Here is an 18787-nt window from a genome sequence, read left to right as displayed (position 1 = left end):
GAGGATAAGGAGAGAACTCATCTGAAACCCCTGGAAATTTATAATTCAGTTTAGAAAGGCTAGGCAAACAGATGTATCCTGAAATTCTTTCTAAGAGTCAGGTTGTATCCAGCAGCTGTGTAAGATAAGAAGAAATTGTGGAAAGCCTCCCTACTCCTAACCGACTGCAGTGGGTTGGTCACAAGCAAGAGTCCTACTAGTTTCTGTGCAGGCCACTTAGAGCTGGAGATTGCATCAGGTGCTGTTAAGGGAAGATGGCAAAAATGTATTATCTCTTGAGTTTCTGAAAGCTTACAGAAATTAACGAAGGGGAAGAAACCATGATCAGCATATTTTGGAAATCGGACTACTCATGCAGATATCTAAATATGGACTTAGGGACAATTCCAAATTGACCTTGTAGGTACTGCAACAAGATTTAGGCAGAATTTGGCTGACCACCCTTCCTTCCAGCAGCTACAAAAATGCTTAAGCTACTACATGCATGGGGCACTTTCAGTTCAATTTGAAAAGTTTCCTAAGTGCTTAGGTTACTGTGTGAACAGATCAGCCATCTACTTACCTAACTCCTGCCTAAGTTCTGTTGCAACGCAAATTGGCGCAGGAGAGCACTGAGGTCTGCGCAAATCCCTGATTGTTTAGCAGATTTAGTCACTGTTTGATGCTGATTGCATGCCTGCAGCTCATAAAAGAATGTATGTGGAGAGGGAGGATGTGATGGTGGGGATGGACATTTTTGCTCAACAGAGCATTCACCCAGAAGGTGGGGGACCTAGGCTATCAAGCTATCATCCATTTTGCCTGGAAATTCTCATTTAATATATTTCTTAATAGGTTTTTTAATTATTAGTTGAATACATTTGTTTTGGGGTACTTTTTATATTAATTGTTCAATTCAGTCACATCTAAGCTTGTTTTTTCTGATGTTACTTTGTTCGCTATTTGTGATATTTTGCATATGTTTTTGTGTTCTGCATATGTTTGTAGACACGTACAGTAACACTAGTTCTGCTGTGTTTGTGTGCTAAGGTGGTAAACATTTTTATTTTGCTTAAACTGTCTCTATGTTGAAAATCAACCTCAATTTATGAATGAAAGCAGTCTTGCAAGTGAAATTTATTAATAATTTGGTTAGTAAGCATGATCAATACTGCTTTTTCATGACAATTTTTGGAGCACACCAATGGAGTGCATGCATATTTTAGTATAAGAATTATTAATTTTTTAATTAATCTAATTTCATTTGATGACCTTTGATGGTTTGACTGTCTTATGCCAGTGATGGAGTCTGAGGCTCCCATGTACTTTTCTTTGGATTTTAATTTCTCTTTAATTGCTGTTTATAATGCATACTTAGAAATGAGGCACAGATAAAGAGAAAGCGAATCATATTGCTTTGTTTCTGAATGTACTTCACAAAATCTGAATGCAGTGAGGTTGGTACTCTTAACATAGTACTCAATGAATAAGAGCTAAGATCTATAAATCTATCACATGTAATTGGACACAGTTTGAAGCTTGAACCTAGTTTATAGATTAACCCAATGTCAATAAAATTGGGGAAACTTGAGTTTTATCCTTGATTTCACCTATATTCTGCTAAATCTGTCCATGGGAATTTTTCTAATCCTGGATGTATTTCATCCAAATTAAAGTGCACAAAATCTTGTATGTATCTGACAGGGGAGAAGTCGCATATATTTTTGTTTCCTGTCACATGTAGCACTATAGGTCCAATGCCACTATAGACATACATTACTTTTGCTGGGAATCTCTTAAACCTAAAGGAACTTTAAAAAGTTAATTTTTATTTCACCATTTTTTGAAGGTGATTTTTGTCAAGCATGAATTTTAGACTAGTTGGTTTCTCTTTCTTCTTTCTAGCTCAGATGCATTAGGATAGAGTTATTTTTTCTCTTTGCAGACACTAAATGGGAACATTTAGATTTAAACCCTCACCATCCCCCCATGTAAAACTTGTTTGCATTGAAGTAAAAAGTTCCATTAACAGTAATAACTATGTTTTGAAAGCTGACTTCTCTTCCTCTCCCTTCTTCATACAGAATTGTAATGTTAGACATAAAACTAGTTATATGATTCTTTATGGTCTGTAGTTACTACATAAGGCAAGCTTTTAGTATAGTTAAGGTTTATGTTCTGAGAAGCTGACCACAAAGCTCATTTAAAAATTAACTTTATATTTTAGCATAAATTTCCATTGAAGGCCTACTTTCCTCACCGCCATCTGCCTCTTGTGATAGCTTTACTCAAGCATCCTTTTGGTAAGTTTTGTCATGATTTTTTTTGCAATTTTAATGGAACTTGCAGTTATCATTATTTCTCTACAGAAAAAGTAACCTTGCATATAACTTGAAGAGGAACCAAAATATGGTTAGACGGGCAACCTTAATTCTTCCATTTCCTGGCTTCTAAGTTCTTGATTTAGGAAACTTAGTGGTTTTTCTAATGTGAGGTGAGGACTTTTGTAGGTGATCTCTTTGATTGAACCAACTGAGTAGTTGGGACAGACAGACAAACTGTTGAATGCATTGCACTGCATTAGAAAGCTTGTCGAAGAGTATCCCAATTGTGCAGTTGGTTTAATATGATATCACCCACAAAAATCCTTCTCTCATGTTTCCTAGACAATCACAGTCACAATATCACTTCAACACTACCAAAATATGTTTTTAATTTTTTTTTATTTGTAGGTATCTATTATATATAGGGGTGTACTCAAATTGTGGTTTTGTGTTTTTTGTGGAAACTGTGAAAAATGGTGGTTTCTATAAATACCAGAAAAAAACAGCAGTTTGCACAATGTTGTGCAGAATCACTGGGAAAAAAAAACTTGCTAAAAATAAAATGCTGGTTCCCCAGTGGGAGCTAGTAGATACTGCAGCTCAGCCTTGCAACCTGCCATGGGGGAGGAAGCCGCCAGCATGAAGGGGAGTAGCCAAGATGGCAGCTGCTCCTTCCGCTGCTGATTGGCTAAGAGGGCTACCTTTTGTGCAGGCCTGCCCTTCTCTGTTAATCAGTGGTGAGGGGTGGGGCCTCATGATGCAGCCCACTTGGCCAGTCAGCAGTGAGGGTCAATCAGTGGGTGGGTTCTACAAAAAGACCGAGAAAATGGTGCCAGATGCCATGAGCAGCCCACGATTTTTCCTTTGGTTCAGTGTGCTTTAAGGAGATCCCTAAATATACATTATGCAATGGATAACATTTAAACAAAATTAAAATGGGACTGAATAGAAGACATAAGTTAATAGAAGAAAAGTGAATTAATTTCAGTGTAGTAAAGGTGATGCTAGGAATTAAAATAACTTGTTAAGGCCTGGAAAACTAATCAGTGTTCATGTCTTTTTAATGGTGCCTTCTTACTGCTCCCATCTTAAACATCATATGCATTGTCTTGCCAGGCACCTGGGAAAACACGAATTATATTTGTCTTAAGAAACAGGTTTGGGATTCTTTTGCCCCAATTTAGGTGCTTCAGAAAATCATTGCATTAGTGTGTTTCAGAAGGTAAAGGCAACTTCTAAACAAAGCCGTTTTGTGTACAGTGATTGGAAAACTACACAGCAGCAAGGAACACTGTTGAACAGCATTGCTGACTGCACCCATCATTTATGACTATGTAGACAAGCCATGTGGTTAGTAAATGATCACTGCACACACACTGGTTTGGTTTTGAAATTGCTTTTGTTTTCTGAAATACCCTTGTACAATGTGGTGTAGTTCTTTATGATTCATGATTTCTGGTAAGGATGGCTGGTTGTAGCAGGAATAAGATGGTGGTTTGAAGTGGGAATAATAGTTCTTAATTTTAATATCACATCAGTATTAAGAAATATTTTATGTAGGATAGTTATGACCAATTGGAAGAATAGGCTGAACTTTGAGAAGGATTGTGGTAGTAAATTACTCTTTTTCCTGAGAGTATAAAGGTACAGACTGATAGCAGACCAATCAGGCTGGGCCCCACTCTTTCTTTAACCTTGGTGCAAGAAGGAAGCGATGCAATCAGCACCATGCTCTGGCCTCCTTTACCTCCAGGTAACTCCTGGAATCCATTGGATAGGAGGCTGTGCTGGAAGGGGAAATGATGAATAGAAACCCACCACTCTCACCTGGGATCAAACCCAGGTCCTTCTAATCTGTAGTTAGGCACCCTATCACCTGAACTATGAGGCTCCCATCCTAAGAATATACAGTAATTTTAAAACTACGTATGGGTAAAAAACACAACTGGGAGTGTTTAAAACTTACTTGAAAACTGAATCCTATGTCTTACATATTCTAGCACTAGCTTGATATGGTTTTGTATATTATTGTTTTGCATATTTCATTAGGTACAATTTCAGTTATGATTGTCTTCCAGATTTGCCAGCTACATTCTGGTCTCAGCACTTGAAACACATTTCTGACATGCTAAAAGCAGCAGTAGAAGATGAAATCATTAGGTAAACAATACTTATCACTCACCTTTTTTTTTCCCTTTACATTTACTACCCTGTAAAAAAAATCACGTAGTTCGCTACCTTGGTAATTAGGTTTCTTTATCTTTAATTGCCATGTTCTTATTACTTCCTAAATACAAGTTTAGTTTAAAGATTGGAAAACAGGACATTGTAGAGTGTAAGGAAGCCTGGAAAGCTTACTTAGAACCTGGTTCTGAGCTTTTGAGCACTTGAAGCTTCAGACAATTAGGCTTTCTAATTCCAGCCCTTCATAAGAGCTAAAAGTGGAATCTCACAAAAGGAAAGCATATTTGTCAACTGTCCTGTTTCGGCTGCAGCTATCATGGGACTTTCCAGGCCTGGAAGATTTCAGCCAACATTTTTCCTTTTTTTTTTTTTTTCAAAAGCCTTTTTTCAAAAGACAGTGCAATGCCAAGCAGACGTATAGGAGGCTGTGTTGAAATGTTCCCTTCCTTGTGTCATCTACTCCTTGTAACCAGAACATGAAACTAGTGAGCAGAAATCCTCATCTTATTTCCTGCTTTTTAAAGCAATACAAGTTGTGATAAACTGCCAGTAGGCATATATTGTGGGGAGCATGATGGGGCAGAGGGATTTGACACATACTACAAAGGTGAAAATTAAATGGCTCTTGAATGCATTGAAGGGAGAGGACTTTTCACAGAGTAAGGCTTTCTGTCCTGTCTTTGAACACACCAGAGTGGGATTTGACCAAACATTTCTCCCACTTCTTTAACATAACAGAGGGGACCTTCCCCAAGAAGAGCAGGTACAGGTAGCAAGAGCCTATTGTCACGTAGAGTTTTATCTGAAGATAAGATTAGCCTTTCACAGTTCTGCATGAGCATCTAAGCTCCAAATCTTTCAACATTTTAAATTAAGGTATTCATTTTGGCCTACTAATATTCCTCAGACAGCAAGCTGACTCCTCAGTGACATTACTATCCATGACTGAGATGGAGAATTATCTGTCAAATTGTTTTAAATTATGACACTGTGGGTTATTGGGTGCATGCTTATTGTGGCAAAATATGTGTTAGTATGTATGGCTTTGTGGTGTAATAGGTTGCTCATTTGACATATGGGAATATTAAAAGGTTGTGGGTTCAGGTTTCACCAGACTCACGGTTTATAAAAGAAACACGGCAGGTAGTTCTTCTGGCTCCACAGGAGCAGGACAAAGGCTAACATTTCAGATAGGGAGTTTTAGGTTAGATATGAAGAAATGTCCAACTATGAGCGTGCTAAGGCAGAAGATCAAATTACTAAGAGAGGTTGTGAAGTTGCGATCATTGAAAGCTTATAAATGCAGGATAGATGAATATTTGTCTGGGGTGGTTTAGACAGGGATGGATGTCTTAAGCATAGTGTTTGATTAGATGACCTACTGAAGTTCCTGCTGCTTTAAACTCCTTGCACTATGAATTCTTTGTCTGATGAAGGAATGGGGTTATGTTGAAGGCAGCTTTGTCCCTCAATGCCCTCAGTTCGCAGCATGAGGATCTGAGGGATATGTCTGTTGCCCGATAAATGCTGCTGACTTCAAAAGCCTTTTGGTTAAATGTGCACCCCCAACGGTTGAGTATGTATATAGACTAAACATCTCAAAGAACATCTGTTACTGTATGGGTGAGTAACCTGTTTTCTAAAATGTGTGGGTGAAATTTTGGCCCCACTGAATGTAAGTTTCTTGATTGACATAAAGAATTTCACACTGTGTTGCAACTGCACCGCCATTTTAGCTTACACATTTACAAATCTAATGGCCTCTCTACACATGCAGGTAAAGGGGCAGTGGGATTTAATGCGTGATCCACATAGACATGCTTCCTGCTATGCCATATGTTCATGGCAGGAGGTATGATTGTGGGATCATGCACTAGATGCCATCACATTTTATTGCCAGTGCAGAGAGAGGTTGGCAAGAAGCAGATTCCTGCAGCTAGGAGCCTCATGCAACCCTGGGGCTGGGAGATCACAGCAGCTGTGAACTTCCAGCTGTGATAACAGTCCCTGCTCCCCTCCCCCGCCCCCCTGCCTGGGAGATCGCAGCTGCGCCCCATGGCTGCGAGGACCCAGAGTCCACAGCTGCCCAGCGCTGTCAGAGCTGAGAGTTGTTTCAGCTGCAGGACTTCTAGCCCCAGCTGTATATTGTGCACCTGACAGGGCTTCCAGCTATGGGAGCAGACCCTGTTACATGTGCAAATTAAAGCTGGATAGCAACCAGCTATAAAATTATTACACATTTTTGAGCAATAATTTTATAGCTGGTTGGATCTTTTAATGGTGCATTTGTTAATTTGCATGTGCAGCCAGTCTAAATTAATTGTACAATCAGCTTGGTAATTGCATGATACAGGTAATGTGTAGAGGGGACCTAGTTAAAAGCCATAAAGAAGTGACTTACACATACTTCCCTGCAGTACCAGGAAAAGTACATACTGCATAAAAACAAGAGAATCATTAAAGTAAAACAAAGCAGCTTGGTCAACAGTTAAAGTAGACAGGCCCTCATGCCATCAACCTGTCATCTTTCACAAGAATTTAATAAGCAATAGCCAAGAAACTGAACACATTTCATTTTGTTACAGATCTTATGCTGACCTCTTTGAGACCTGGTATTTGTTTGTTCATTTTGGAGAATGGATTGATATTGCTGCAGAGCAGGTGCTGAAGTCAGGATCCAAGTCTTCAGATGCTTTGCTGTGGTTATTGGCATTTTATTATAATCCATACAATGAAAATCATCAGAGGATTCAAACAATGGTGGGTGAAGTAGGCATGGTTGGGTGTATTCAGTAGTCAATCTTACTCTTAAAGTGAGACATTTTTCTGGTGGAAAGGGCTGTGTTTTGCAGGATCTTCTGTGAACTGTAACATCTCCAGTAGAAGGGCTCCAGGATAATTGTTGTGGCAGTTCTAACTGGCATCTAAGAAGCATTTTTTAAGTGTACTCTGGGGCATAGTGCCTCTGATTACACTTTTCTCAAAAATATTTGACTCTAATCCATTTCATTAGTAGTTCTATAACTACTCTCTTGAAATTACTATGGGTAACCTTTCAGAAAGCCTATGAAGTAGGGCCCCCAACACAGTACCACCTTCAAAGTGAATTCACTTTCAGTACTGTAATAGCAGTCTTCCATTCTTCAGTCACATCTTGCAACACTGAATCTTATCTAACTGTATATAACTTGATTTTGTTGCACCTATCATCCTAATTTTTAAACTAGTGATTCTCAACCAGGGTGCTGGGGCGCCCGGGTGTGCCACAACATCCTTTTAAGGGTGCCAGGAGGTGTGAGGAGAAAAGCAGATAAATACAGGCTCAGACTCTTCCCTGCCTGGCTATTCTCCCGCCCTCACTGCCTGCCCCTCTGCAAGGATGTCAGCACTGTAACAAATAAGTTAGTTTTTTGAAACAGGGTGCTTCTCAATTCCCCACAGTTATGTAGTGGTGCCATGAGTCTAATGAGGAATGCCTTGGGTCTAAAAAGGTTGAACCGCTGATTTAGACTGTGATCTGATGATCTAATTCAGTTTTCCTGTGTTAATTTGTGGCACGACCTACTTAGTTTTGCTTTAACCTCTAAAGTCTGGTTCAAGTTGTCGTATCACAGAAGCAGAGAGGGGAACGGACAAAGGAAGACCATATATTACTTTCACCTCCTCTGTTATTGAGCCAATATGAGACCTGCTGGGCTCCCAGGGTAAATAAGCATTTTACAGGTGTTTCAACTTACTGTTGGCTTCCGGTGGGCCAAACGAGTGTTGAATCAGGTAAGAAAAGCTGGAGACAGCCACATGCTAGTTATGTACCATGTTACTTAACCGGAAACCCCATGCTTGGAATATGTTATATGATACGGAGAGTTTACAGCACCTTTGCCTAATCTAGGTAATCTGTTCCCCAGTGGCCAGATTTGACTTGTTTATTGCTCCTTTACCCTGCTGGAACCACACAATGAGCCATTGGGCCCCATGTAGATAATACACCTGTTCTTGATCCTACTTAAAACCTCAAGGTACCACTGAGGGTCTTTGTGTTTCTGAAAAGTATCCTGGAATTTCCTATGTGGATGAGCAGAAGGCACAGTGTAACAGTGTGGTTAAAGGTCCATGGGATTTATATTAACTCAAACAATAGAGGAAAAAAGTGTCCAGTGCTATAGTTGAGATTTTTTTTTTTTTTAAATCATAGATACCTTTTTTAAAGGTTAACAATACTTCAACCCTAAAAGTATTTATGAATTGATAATTTTATCTGTAAAGGAAGAGGAAGGGGGGGGAAGAGAGGGGAGTGTTTTGTTTTGTTTTGCTTTGCAGCCAAGAGTGGGAGGGAGGCGTTGATGTTTTAATAATAAAATCTTGGCACACTTCTTCTGTGTGACAAGAGAAACCTTCTGTTTTTGTCTGTAAATCACAATGAAAGAACTTTCCTCTCCACAAAATTGTTCATGTATTTCCATTGAGGTTACCAGTTTCAGGAAAATCCCAGTCAGAGTGTGTGTATGAATTCCTTTCTCTCTGTCCCTTCCAACAAAGGCTTTGGTAATGTTGTTCTTGCAACTTCACTTGATATACAGCAAAAAGACTCCTAAGGATTTGCTGCTATGTTATAAACATCTGGGAGCTAAGAGCCATACCAAATGTTTGGACTGGAGTTCATGCCTCTCATTCATAGATGATCCACTGAGACTCTGATAAGCAAATACAGCTACGGTATTTCATCTAAGCAGACAGGGAGGGGGGAAGATCTCCCCTATACAGTGAAGGTCTGTAGCTGTACATATAGACAACTATATTTTATGCTCTGTGTTCCACTTTTTCAGGTCTGCAGAACACGTGGGTGGACAGCTTATTTTTTGGAGTCACTTATTCCTAGAATATGCTTTCACTTAATACTTCAAATCTCTTGCATAGCTGTCTCAGGGTGCACTTAGGTGTTATTATAGTGCTCAACATCCTGTCCTATTTGAGTTCTTTTTTCTCAATCTGACATGCCTAAATTTCTTAGGAGGAAAGTAGGAGATTTCCTCTCAGTAAAGGAATGAATCACTTAATGGGATTGAAGATTAGTTTTCACAGATTGGTTTTGCGTGATATCTTTTCAAATGTATGGCTTCATGTTCTCCTGCACTTATCCATGAAAGCCTCCTTTCTGGTAACCACTCCAGCAATGAGAAGGATGAGAGAATTAGGGATTTAACCCATCCCTTGCAAGTATTTTTCCTGGACAGCATGTCTGTTCCCATAGTTGCCTATCAGTTGAATTTAAATAAAGTCACCCACTTACTGTTTTACCCCAAAACCCCATTCTAATTGTATTAAATCTGGATTACATGCCCTGGATGTTAGGAGGGCCCTTGCCAGTTATCTTCAAAGTTTATTTGTATCCTTTGCTGAGAGGATGAGAGAATGACCTGTTTTCCCCAGGTCACTGCCCATGCAGCTCTTGGAACATATAACTTTGGTATCATCAGTTTGCTGAGTTAGATGTGTCAAGCCTTAGTAGGGTTAATTCTGTCATGACAGAAACAATCACTGCTGCTGCTCTACAAAGCATCTTTGAAGCTGTTTTATGTAAAGCTGTTATTTGGGACTATGCACACGCTTTACTAGAAGCTGTGTACTTGAGAGAGACCAGGGTGAAATGCTGTTTTTTGCAGATTATTCTTTCTGTAAGACTGTGTGTTCCCACCACATAGTCAAGATCCCTGTTTAGGAGGCACAAATAACTAAATATAAAACATACTTAAGAATCCTGATAGGCATTGTGTCCCTTCCCACTGGCTAGGGTGTATAATTTGCCTTTGTATTTGCATTTCCTGGGTTTTTTAATCCTACCGGTTTGTTTTAATGTGGTGAATAGAATTATTGTTACAAAATTATTTTTATAATTAGTAGCCGGTTATGATCCTCTAACAATTTATATTGTTTAGAAGCAAAATCTTCTGTTTTATGTTCTGATTGTAAAATAAGCCTGTTATAAGCTACTCCACAAAGTAAAAGCACTTGTTGCAAACAATACAGGAAGAAGCAAACAACTGGCTTTCTTATCAGAACATTTTATCAGTTGAGGTCAGATTGCATGGAGGTTTAATTGATTTGTAGCTGCAATATTGAAGTGAGCCCTCAAGGAGCCTTCTGTTCTTTTTCCCACAATGTAAAAATTTGACTGCATTCTGCTGAGGGACTTTCTCCATTTCCTTTCATTACCAAAAAGGTCAAATCTTGGCTTGATGCCCTGGCTGCATAATTTGCAAGACTGAAGAAAGTAAGAAAGTTCCAGTCTGTCCATTTATATTTATGTGAACTAGTGTAAACTGAATGTGAACTGCCCCTCCTGTTCTGCTTTTTTTCTGAAATACAAGCTCTGTACATGTTTTGATGGATTCTGCCTTCTGTTAGTGAGTCAAGTCCAAGGAAATGACCACAAAGATGACTTTTCTCTAATTCTTTATTTTATGGAATTGTTCCCAAAAGGTAGAAACTAGAGCTGTGTGTGACCACCTAAAGATGCTTTTCAGCCATACAACCCTCTCCATCACAGATCTGGAAGCTGCAGCTAGCAGGATGACTGATACAACACAACCTTGCACCAAACACCTTATCAGGCATCTCTTAATTAGCTTTTTGCTCTTTTCTTCTGGTGGACACAAGATTGCCCGAGAATTTGTTTCACATGTAAGTGTGTGTTGTTTTTTTCTGCTTGAAGGCAGGTTTTTTAAAAATTATTATTTGCATATTGAAATTTCTGCTTTTTACTACAATAATGATAACAAAGAGTTGAAAAAATGTGTACATCAGTGCTAGCCTAAATTATAACTACAGCCAAAATATTTTCCTTTTACAGACAGTTTTCCCAAGGTGCCACTGGAGAAGATGCTGCCCTACCTTTAGAGCCACAGAATTTTTTTGAGTAATACTTAGCAGTAAAGGATTGCACACAGTTCCTTCAGACCTTTCGTTCTCTACATCAAGAGTCTTTTCACCCATCTGTCAGTTCCTTTCTAGCTGGTAGCTGCAGTGGTAGTGAAACTATCTCCTTCCCATTTTCCATCATGAAGAACAGATGGAGTTAAGTAGAGCTGGCACTGACTGTGCATATGCATTTGGGGATTTAGGAAGGCCAGAAAGGAAGATGTATATAATACATGTGTATGATGACAAGGTATAACGAAAACCTGAATGAGGGATTGAGGATGGAAACAAGAGGATGCCTGTTGGAAATATTCAGGGGAAAGAAGTGACAGAATATAGTTCTGCTATAGTAGCTTTGTATTTTCAGGGAGGCTTCAGGAATCTCTCAAAACGCCAAAGAGGACAGGGTGCTACAGAACACAAAATGATTCCAACTTCAGGGCTGACTACATCCTAAAGATCAAGTAGGTTAAGAACTAAAGAGGGTGCCCCCTACCATTGAGTGAGAACTTAGAAAAAGGCCTAATGATGGCTTCTGGTAAACACAGGAGAGTAAAAGAAACAAGGTAGTTGAAGGCAGCATGAGAAAAGAAACAGGTTTCCCAGCCATGGTAAAAATAAATCCTCCTCAGTGTGGGGGTTTGGACTAAAAAAATCTCTTGAGGTTACTTTCAACCTTAATTTCAATGGCTCCATGATTTGTTTAAACAAGAGGTAATAGAGTGGTTTGCAGAGCACCATATATAAAGAAATGTGAGGCATAGAAGGGTGTAAGGTAGTAGTGGTAGAGTGCTCTGCATACGTGTAATCTTTGACACCATCAAATCAGCAAATACTTTTAGAGGAGAGACAACAGCAAAAAGAAAAAACAAGAAATATAGCTGGAAGTTGGAGAAAGCAGTACATGTTGCAGGAGCAGTGTGCAAAGGCATGTGTTTGCCTGGGAGGGTGGCTATAGTTGCAGTATGTCTGTTCTGGGGCACATCCAGAGGCAGTGCACAGGTGTGCACCCTTCCTTTCAGACCATGCTGCAGGAGAAGCAGATAGGGGACTTTTTTAAGTCCACCTATTTTGGGGTGAAAAATGAAACGTTCCAAAATTGTTCCAAACAATGCCTCACTGGGGTTGTAGCTCAAGCTTCCATTCTTCTGTATGGGCTGGAGCCTCTGACTTAACTACATCTCCCAAAATGTACCACAGATTGAACTTTTCAATGGAAAAAGCATTTTTTCAGTCATCTGACAGCCAGACTTTCAAGCAGGAATGCTGGGGAGATACCAACAAAGAATCCCCTCAGGCCTATACTGGGAGCCAAATAACGATACTTGTATTTGAACCATTTAAAACTGGTTTGGCCAAAGTTCTTGGATACACTGAAGGAAGTTTCACATTTTCAGGATGGACAAAAAAAGTGATCTGATTGAATAAGTTCTTCACGTTATTAATAAAGGCCTTTTCGCCAAGTCTTATCTATGTGGATTTCCCCTTAATTTTCTATCTCAAATAAATGCAGTTCTTCAGTAATGTTCCTTTTGGAAGAAGAGGACTGCTCACAGTTCCCTATGGAGGCCAACAAAAGGCCAAAAAGCTATTTGGATGGCAATATGAAGTTCTTTATTTTGAGGACAGAATATGCCTTACCAGCACCCTGCTTCCATGCTAGTCTGGACTTGGTTCCTGATCTCTGATCTCTTATTGTATTGTCTTTCTCTACTAAGAAAACATACAATTGGTTGCTAGTGGCTGTAAGATAGGTGTCCCATTTCAACCCTGAATGGCTGTTTTTCCTTGCTGAATGAACTGATCCTGTTATATATTGTATACAGGAAAGTGTTAAAGTCTTTTTAATAAAAATAGTGCTACATAAATATGAAGTAGTTATTATGCCCCTGTCTAGTTCGAACATCATCTACAAAAAATGAAGAAAAAAAAGTTTAGCGTTACGGTACATGCAAGTTCAAGTTAAGATTTCCCAACATTACAGTTTTGCTTTAGCACTTTGACTGGAAAATCTCCCTCCCACTTTGTAGTCCATGTGTATGTAAAAGGGCCTGTGACACACTTGGGGAAATTCATTTTGCAACAAATGGAACCTTCTTGTTGCTGATTACTCTTCCTGCCTGGTATTAGGCAAAATAAACAAATAAAATTTTACTTCCTTTAAGAACCGCTAGGATATGGTAGATGTCTTGGATGCATGCTAGGAAATGGCTGATTATTCATTAGCTTGGGGGAGTGGTATGTAAAAGATGTTTGGAAGTATGCATCATATTCCATTTGGTTCTATTTATTTTCCCAGTCTTATGCTGCTGCCTTTCCTTCATAGGTCACTTAAACATGTTAAAAGATAGTTTTGACTCCAGAATCTTTAAGAAAAGGCAGAAGTCCAGACCCTTTGTCATCTTACACTTGTAACACAGGGAAACTTTAAAGCTGCCGGAGGGTTACTGTAGGAAGGCAGTCTTGACCTGGTATATGTGTAGCTATGCTAGTCCTTTCTGTATTCCCCACCTCTTAGCAAAGGGGAATTTTGAAGCAGTGGAAGAAGGGGCATGTGAGAGGGGGGAGGATTGGGGGAGGGGGTAGGGACCAGAATGAGATGTGCTCCAGTGCATTTGGCTGATTGAGTAGCTCTGAGGATTAGCCAGGCAGAAAGGTGGAATAAAATTACTTCTCTGTGTGCCAAGAGCTGCTCTATTATATCTTGGGTTCCAGCCCTGAGATTTCTATACACCCTTCTTTCCTTCTAAGAAAGGGGGTTATTTTCAACTTTGAATATGTTATGGAATTTAGTTTCTTCTCTGATCACAGAGAATGAAATGTTTCTGAGGGTTAGTGGAAGAAAAAAGTAGCTTTTTTATGTAGTTAAATTCTTGCACTTTGAGAAACATAACTAATTTAGATTATTTCCTCTCTTTCCCATTGCTTTCCCCCCCTCAGATTACAGAGGCAAGGGATGCAACCCATGAAATTTTTGCCAGTCTTATCCGTACAGCTTACAGGCTTAATCATTTTGGAGAAAAAAACCAAAGGACTATAAAGTTGGTGAATGAACTTCTTCAAGGACTCACATTTAAGATTTAGTATTTGTGATACTGTCCAGTGATCCATTATTGAGGGTAAGAGAAAAAACTAACCTCAGCATTAAAATTTTGATCTCCTTGCATATGAAAATAATTCTCTAAAAATACCAGAATATTTTCAATAGAATATAATAGAAATGTTAACAAAGACTGAAAATGTTCTTATTTTGTTTTACAAGGGATCTGTGTAATATGTAAAAACTTTTTTGCAGGCGTGTAATCTCCTCATTGTTGGCAGCAGTTATTACCTGTTTATGGGTTTAGGTTTTGTTTAATCCAGGAAATACAAAAATAAGAGGTAAATCAATTATATAATTTAATACTGTTAATGAAAACTATTTGAATGTTCCAAGAGGATAAAGTCCAGAAAAAATATATGAGAATTATTTGTTGACTATTTCCTGCTATTTGTAATTAAGTTTATTCTTGATTCTTCTGTGAGCCTAAATCTGACCACATGCAAGTGAATGATAGTCACTCATTCTGAAAATGCCACTATGAAATACTGCCTCATGAACTGGAAAGACACATCAGCACCTCAAATTTCACAAAATCAGACTCATCTCAGATTTGCTTGATGGCATCTCCAAGACAATAGTCTCTCCAGGTTCTGTCTTAATGTCACAATTACACAGAGAGGATTTGGTGCAGATTTTATTAGCTTCCTGGTTCATTTAACTGATTCTCCCTTTTAAGATGAACTCTTCTACTCCAATAATCACTTAAAGTAAAACAAATGTAGCATAGACTTAAGGATGCTGTTCCAGTCTGAAAGGGACAAATTTTCAAAAGAGAGAACTGTGGCTGCACCTACATGTGCTTATATCTTTGTGCAAATGGAAGTGGCTGACTTGATTCTGTACCTAAATGGCTGTTCTCTTGTAATGACAGGAGCATGGTAGAAGGGCTGTAGGCCAATCCTCCGGCCACCTTAAAAATACGACCCCAAAGTTTTGGGAAACTGTTTTCACCTACTTAAGTAGAAAAAATAACAACGGAGAATAACTGTGGCGAAGGGTGCTGCTGTATTTAGCCTTTCCTTGTCATCAGTTACCTGATTTTAAGCTCTGTACTTTATGTGCAATAAGACACTGTTGATATCACTAATATATCAAGCTGCAGGCATCCAGGATTAGTTGTGTTTCTTTTGGAGTAGGAGAAAAAATGCTTACCTTTTGTCCTTTTTCAGTAGAAAGAATAGGAGTTTGCTGGAATGCTATACAGTAATTTCTTACAGTAACAACCTTAGCAAGTCATAAACAGGGATCCAGGTTTTCGGTTCGCCACGGAAAAACGCAATAAACCCCGGATTTTCTCATTTCAAGGGGCTGGGGGAAGCGCAAGAAGGGCGATCCAGCAGGGGGTGCCACATGCATGTGTGTAGGTACACATGCACATGGTTGCCAGGCAACCTGGAGAGCAGCTCCCCTGTAGATAAGTCTGGAGGGGGGAACTGAGGCCCCCAGACGGAGGGAGGGAGGGAGTTGGGCAGGGCTGAGGCTACGCCTGGGGCTAGGGCTGCTGCCCAGTTTGAACTGTACGTGGAGCTTCGGGCTGGAATGTGCAGCTGCAGGGCCCTGGCAGGAAGCAGGACGGAGCCACAAGCATTTTATCAGGGGGGAGGCTGGGCTGGTTCCCTGCCACTGTGTGCACTCCTGGGGGACATATGCCCCCAGATTTGTGCATGGGGTGGGCTGCTTGCTGTGGGCTCAGGCTCCGCACTCTGCTGCCCTCCCCCTGGGGCCTCTGCGGCCCAGCAGGTGGGACCCAGCATGGCAGAGCAGTACTCCCTGCCCACCTAGCAACAGTGGGGGTGGCAGTGTGGAGCTGTGCCCCCTGCTGTTGCCAGGAGGGCAGGGGTGCCTTGCCACAACTGGGCTGAGCTCCCAGCAGCGCCACGAGCTTCCCCACCTGGCCCTACTCTGCCCTGCTGCACTGGGCCCAGGGTGGGGACCCCTCCATGCTGCCCGTGGGGGACAGGAAGCTGGGCTCCATGCTCTGCTCCACTCTGCTGCAGCAGCTGGTGCCTCCCATGGGCAGCAGCCAGGGTTCAGGCACTACTGCAGGGGTCAGGGGGCTACTCTGGCAGCTGGGGGCCCCTCCAGCAGGACTGGCGAGGGAGGAAGGGGGCTGTGGGTGGGGAGTGAGGGGCACCAGCAGGGGTGAGGGGCTGTGGGTAGGGAATGAGGGACAATGGCATGGGCAGAGCACTAGCATAATCAGGGCTGCTCAGCACCACAAAGCAGTGTGGGTGGGGGGCCGGTGACAACTGCAGCTGGACCCGTGTCCTGGTGAGTGAAAGGGGCAGGGGGAGCTCCGGTTTTTCATGATAAAAAACCCCAAATCAAATGACAAAATGTATAGGTATTTAGAATTTATTTTATTATAGTGATTGCGACACTGGTAGGCTTCCAAATTGTTCAAAACAGTAAATAATCAATAAAATATTGTGTTCAACTGATACCTACATATATAATGGCATTTCATTATGGAAATACATGGATTTTGGGGGATTTTAATCAGAGAACTTGTGATTTTTAAACAGAGAAAACCAGGATCCCTGGTCATAAAGTAAGACCAAGTAACAGAAGTTACATATCTTTCCTCTCCATGCATATAAAGTGTTTTGTAGTATTCAGTGTAAATACTGCAAGAGTAAATATTTCCTACAAAGAAAGTTTATTTGAGGCAAGAGAATATTTTAAATAAAAAAAGTTAAGAGCAATCTATTGACTATCTGTAATCAGCAAAGCCGGGCAGACTACTTTTCTGTTCCTGGACATTGCTTCTGAAAGGCATGGGAGAATCTTAAACTTAGGAGACTGTCTGGTTACCGGAAAAAAAATCTAAGGAATTTGTCTACTGGGAACAAATCTATGGAATGTCCTCTCTTGTATGACCAGGAATCTAAAATTAATTTGCTTTCCGAGGAAGAAAAATCTTTTCCCCTTATGCCTTATATTGTATTTACACATGTTCAACCTGGATTTAAAATATAATATATTCAGCTTTTATAAAATAAAGCTACAAAAAAGCCAGCACTTCGTTCTAGTGAATGATATTTGTCAACACTGAATTTACTATATTCATCTGAATTTAAAGTTGCTAGACGTGCACTGTAGCCAGATGAAAAGCCTCCTTTCTCAGTAGTCACTCTGCCCTGCCATCTATCAAAGTTTAAAACTCTTCTCTTTAAACAGAAATGATGCTGCTGGGTCTGCTCAGGTAGGCAATATGAAGGAAAGGCTCTGGGAAAGAAAATATATTAGTAGTAAGAAATTACATTCCCATTTTTCATGTTTGACTTCGTAGGAAGGGCTGCAACTTATTATTTGTTAGGATGCTTTAAGGAAGGAAGAGGCCATCAGTGCCATCTATAACTTCAAAAGGAGACCTCTGCGCTTGCATTCCTTGTGCTCTCGTCAGCATGGTTGTTATAAATCTTTGCTGTTTTTTTACTGCATGCTCACGCTACTTAACTATGATTTACGTTTTGGCATAAGTACTTACTTTGTGGTGTGATACAGTCCTGTTGCACTGGTCTGTTAGAGGTTTCCTCATATAGTGTCATGTTGTAGAAGCTGCCAGAACAGCCTGTCATCTCTGCATGTTTGGAAGAAAGGGGTTGTGGCCAGATCCCTGTCTTCCCCACTTCCTAAAAATCTATTGGGGGATTACAGTTACTCTATTGCAGAGCTGACCAGCTGGCAGCCTATGGGCTCCCGGTCCAGGTAGCACTCCTCCCATGCTCCCCTCCCTCTGCCCCAGGTTTGGGGTTTGGTAGCAGGGTGAAGGGAGACTGTGGCCATACACACTGGGGGGGACTCTGTGTGGCACAGCATGGTGGGGACACATGGCATGGTGTGTCATTCTGGGCACAGGGCTCTAACAAAGTGCACTGGGGCATGCAGCAGGTGTGGGGGGGATGCAGACAGGCATGAAAACTGGACACATTAGCCTAGGAGCCATTGTATCAATGCTGCTTATGAGGCAAGATCATTGCTTTACTGCTTGCATTGTATTAGTCCTTCTGCTACCGCTGTGCTGAGGTTGTGTTTATGTGGTTAGTTAGGATAGCTTATGCTTTCTGAGCTGCTGTTTCCTAAGACTGCCTCCTATCTTGTAATAACACCCCCCATTCTGTGTTGCCAAGCACATTTGTCAGTGTTCAAGTGCATTCAAACAAACTTTGCTGGATTGTGAGAAGATAACCAGGAAAATCAGATCAGTCTGTAACAGGAACTAGTTGCTATTATTTACTGTTTCACTGAACTGTGTCACCCATAAACTTTACCAGCA

The 18787-nt window shown here is 40.5% G+C and overlaps 1 protein-coding gene across 3 annotated transcripts in view; it reads left to right on the top strand.

Annotated features, from left to right (window-relative positions):
- FANCC (FA complementation group C) overlaps positions 1-18787 on the top strand; it is a 143601-nt gene that overhangs the window by 113268 nt on the left and 11546 nt on the right. Inside the window, exons 11-15 of one of the 3 annotated variants that reach the window (XM_006266606.4) lie at positions 2207-2282; positions 4382-4463; positions 7073-7247; positions 10968-11168; positions 14346-14524. In XM_006266606.4, the coding sequence (XP_006266668.1) occupies positions 2207-2282; positions 4382-4463; positions 7073-7247; positions 10968-11168; positions 14346-14489 (678 nt within the window). In that variant the 3' untranslated portion in view covers positions 14490-14524. Of the gene's footprint in view, positions 1-2206; positions 2283-4381; positions 4464-7072; positions 7248-10967; positions 11169-11337; positions 13965-14345; positions 14525-18787 lie in introns of those variants that run through there. The other 2 variants (XM_059724841.1, XM_059724842.1) reach the window with 2 other exon arrangements.

The sequence above is a fragment of the Alligator mississippiensis genome, chromosome 3 (assembly GCF_030867095.1).
Source record: "Alligator mississippiensis isolate rAllMis1 chromosome 3, rAllMis1, whole genome shotgun sequence".
Lineage (NCBI taxonomy): Eukaryota > Metazoa > Chordata > Crocodylia > Alligatoridae > Alligator > Alligator mississippiensis.
The sequence above is the reverse complement of the archived record's forward strand: the minus strand, read 5'-3'. Positions and strand labels throughout refer to the sequence as shown.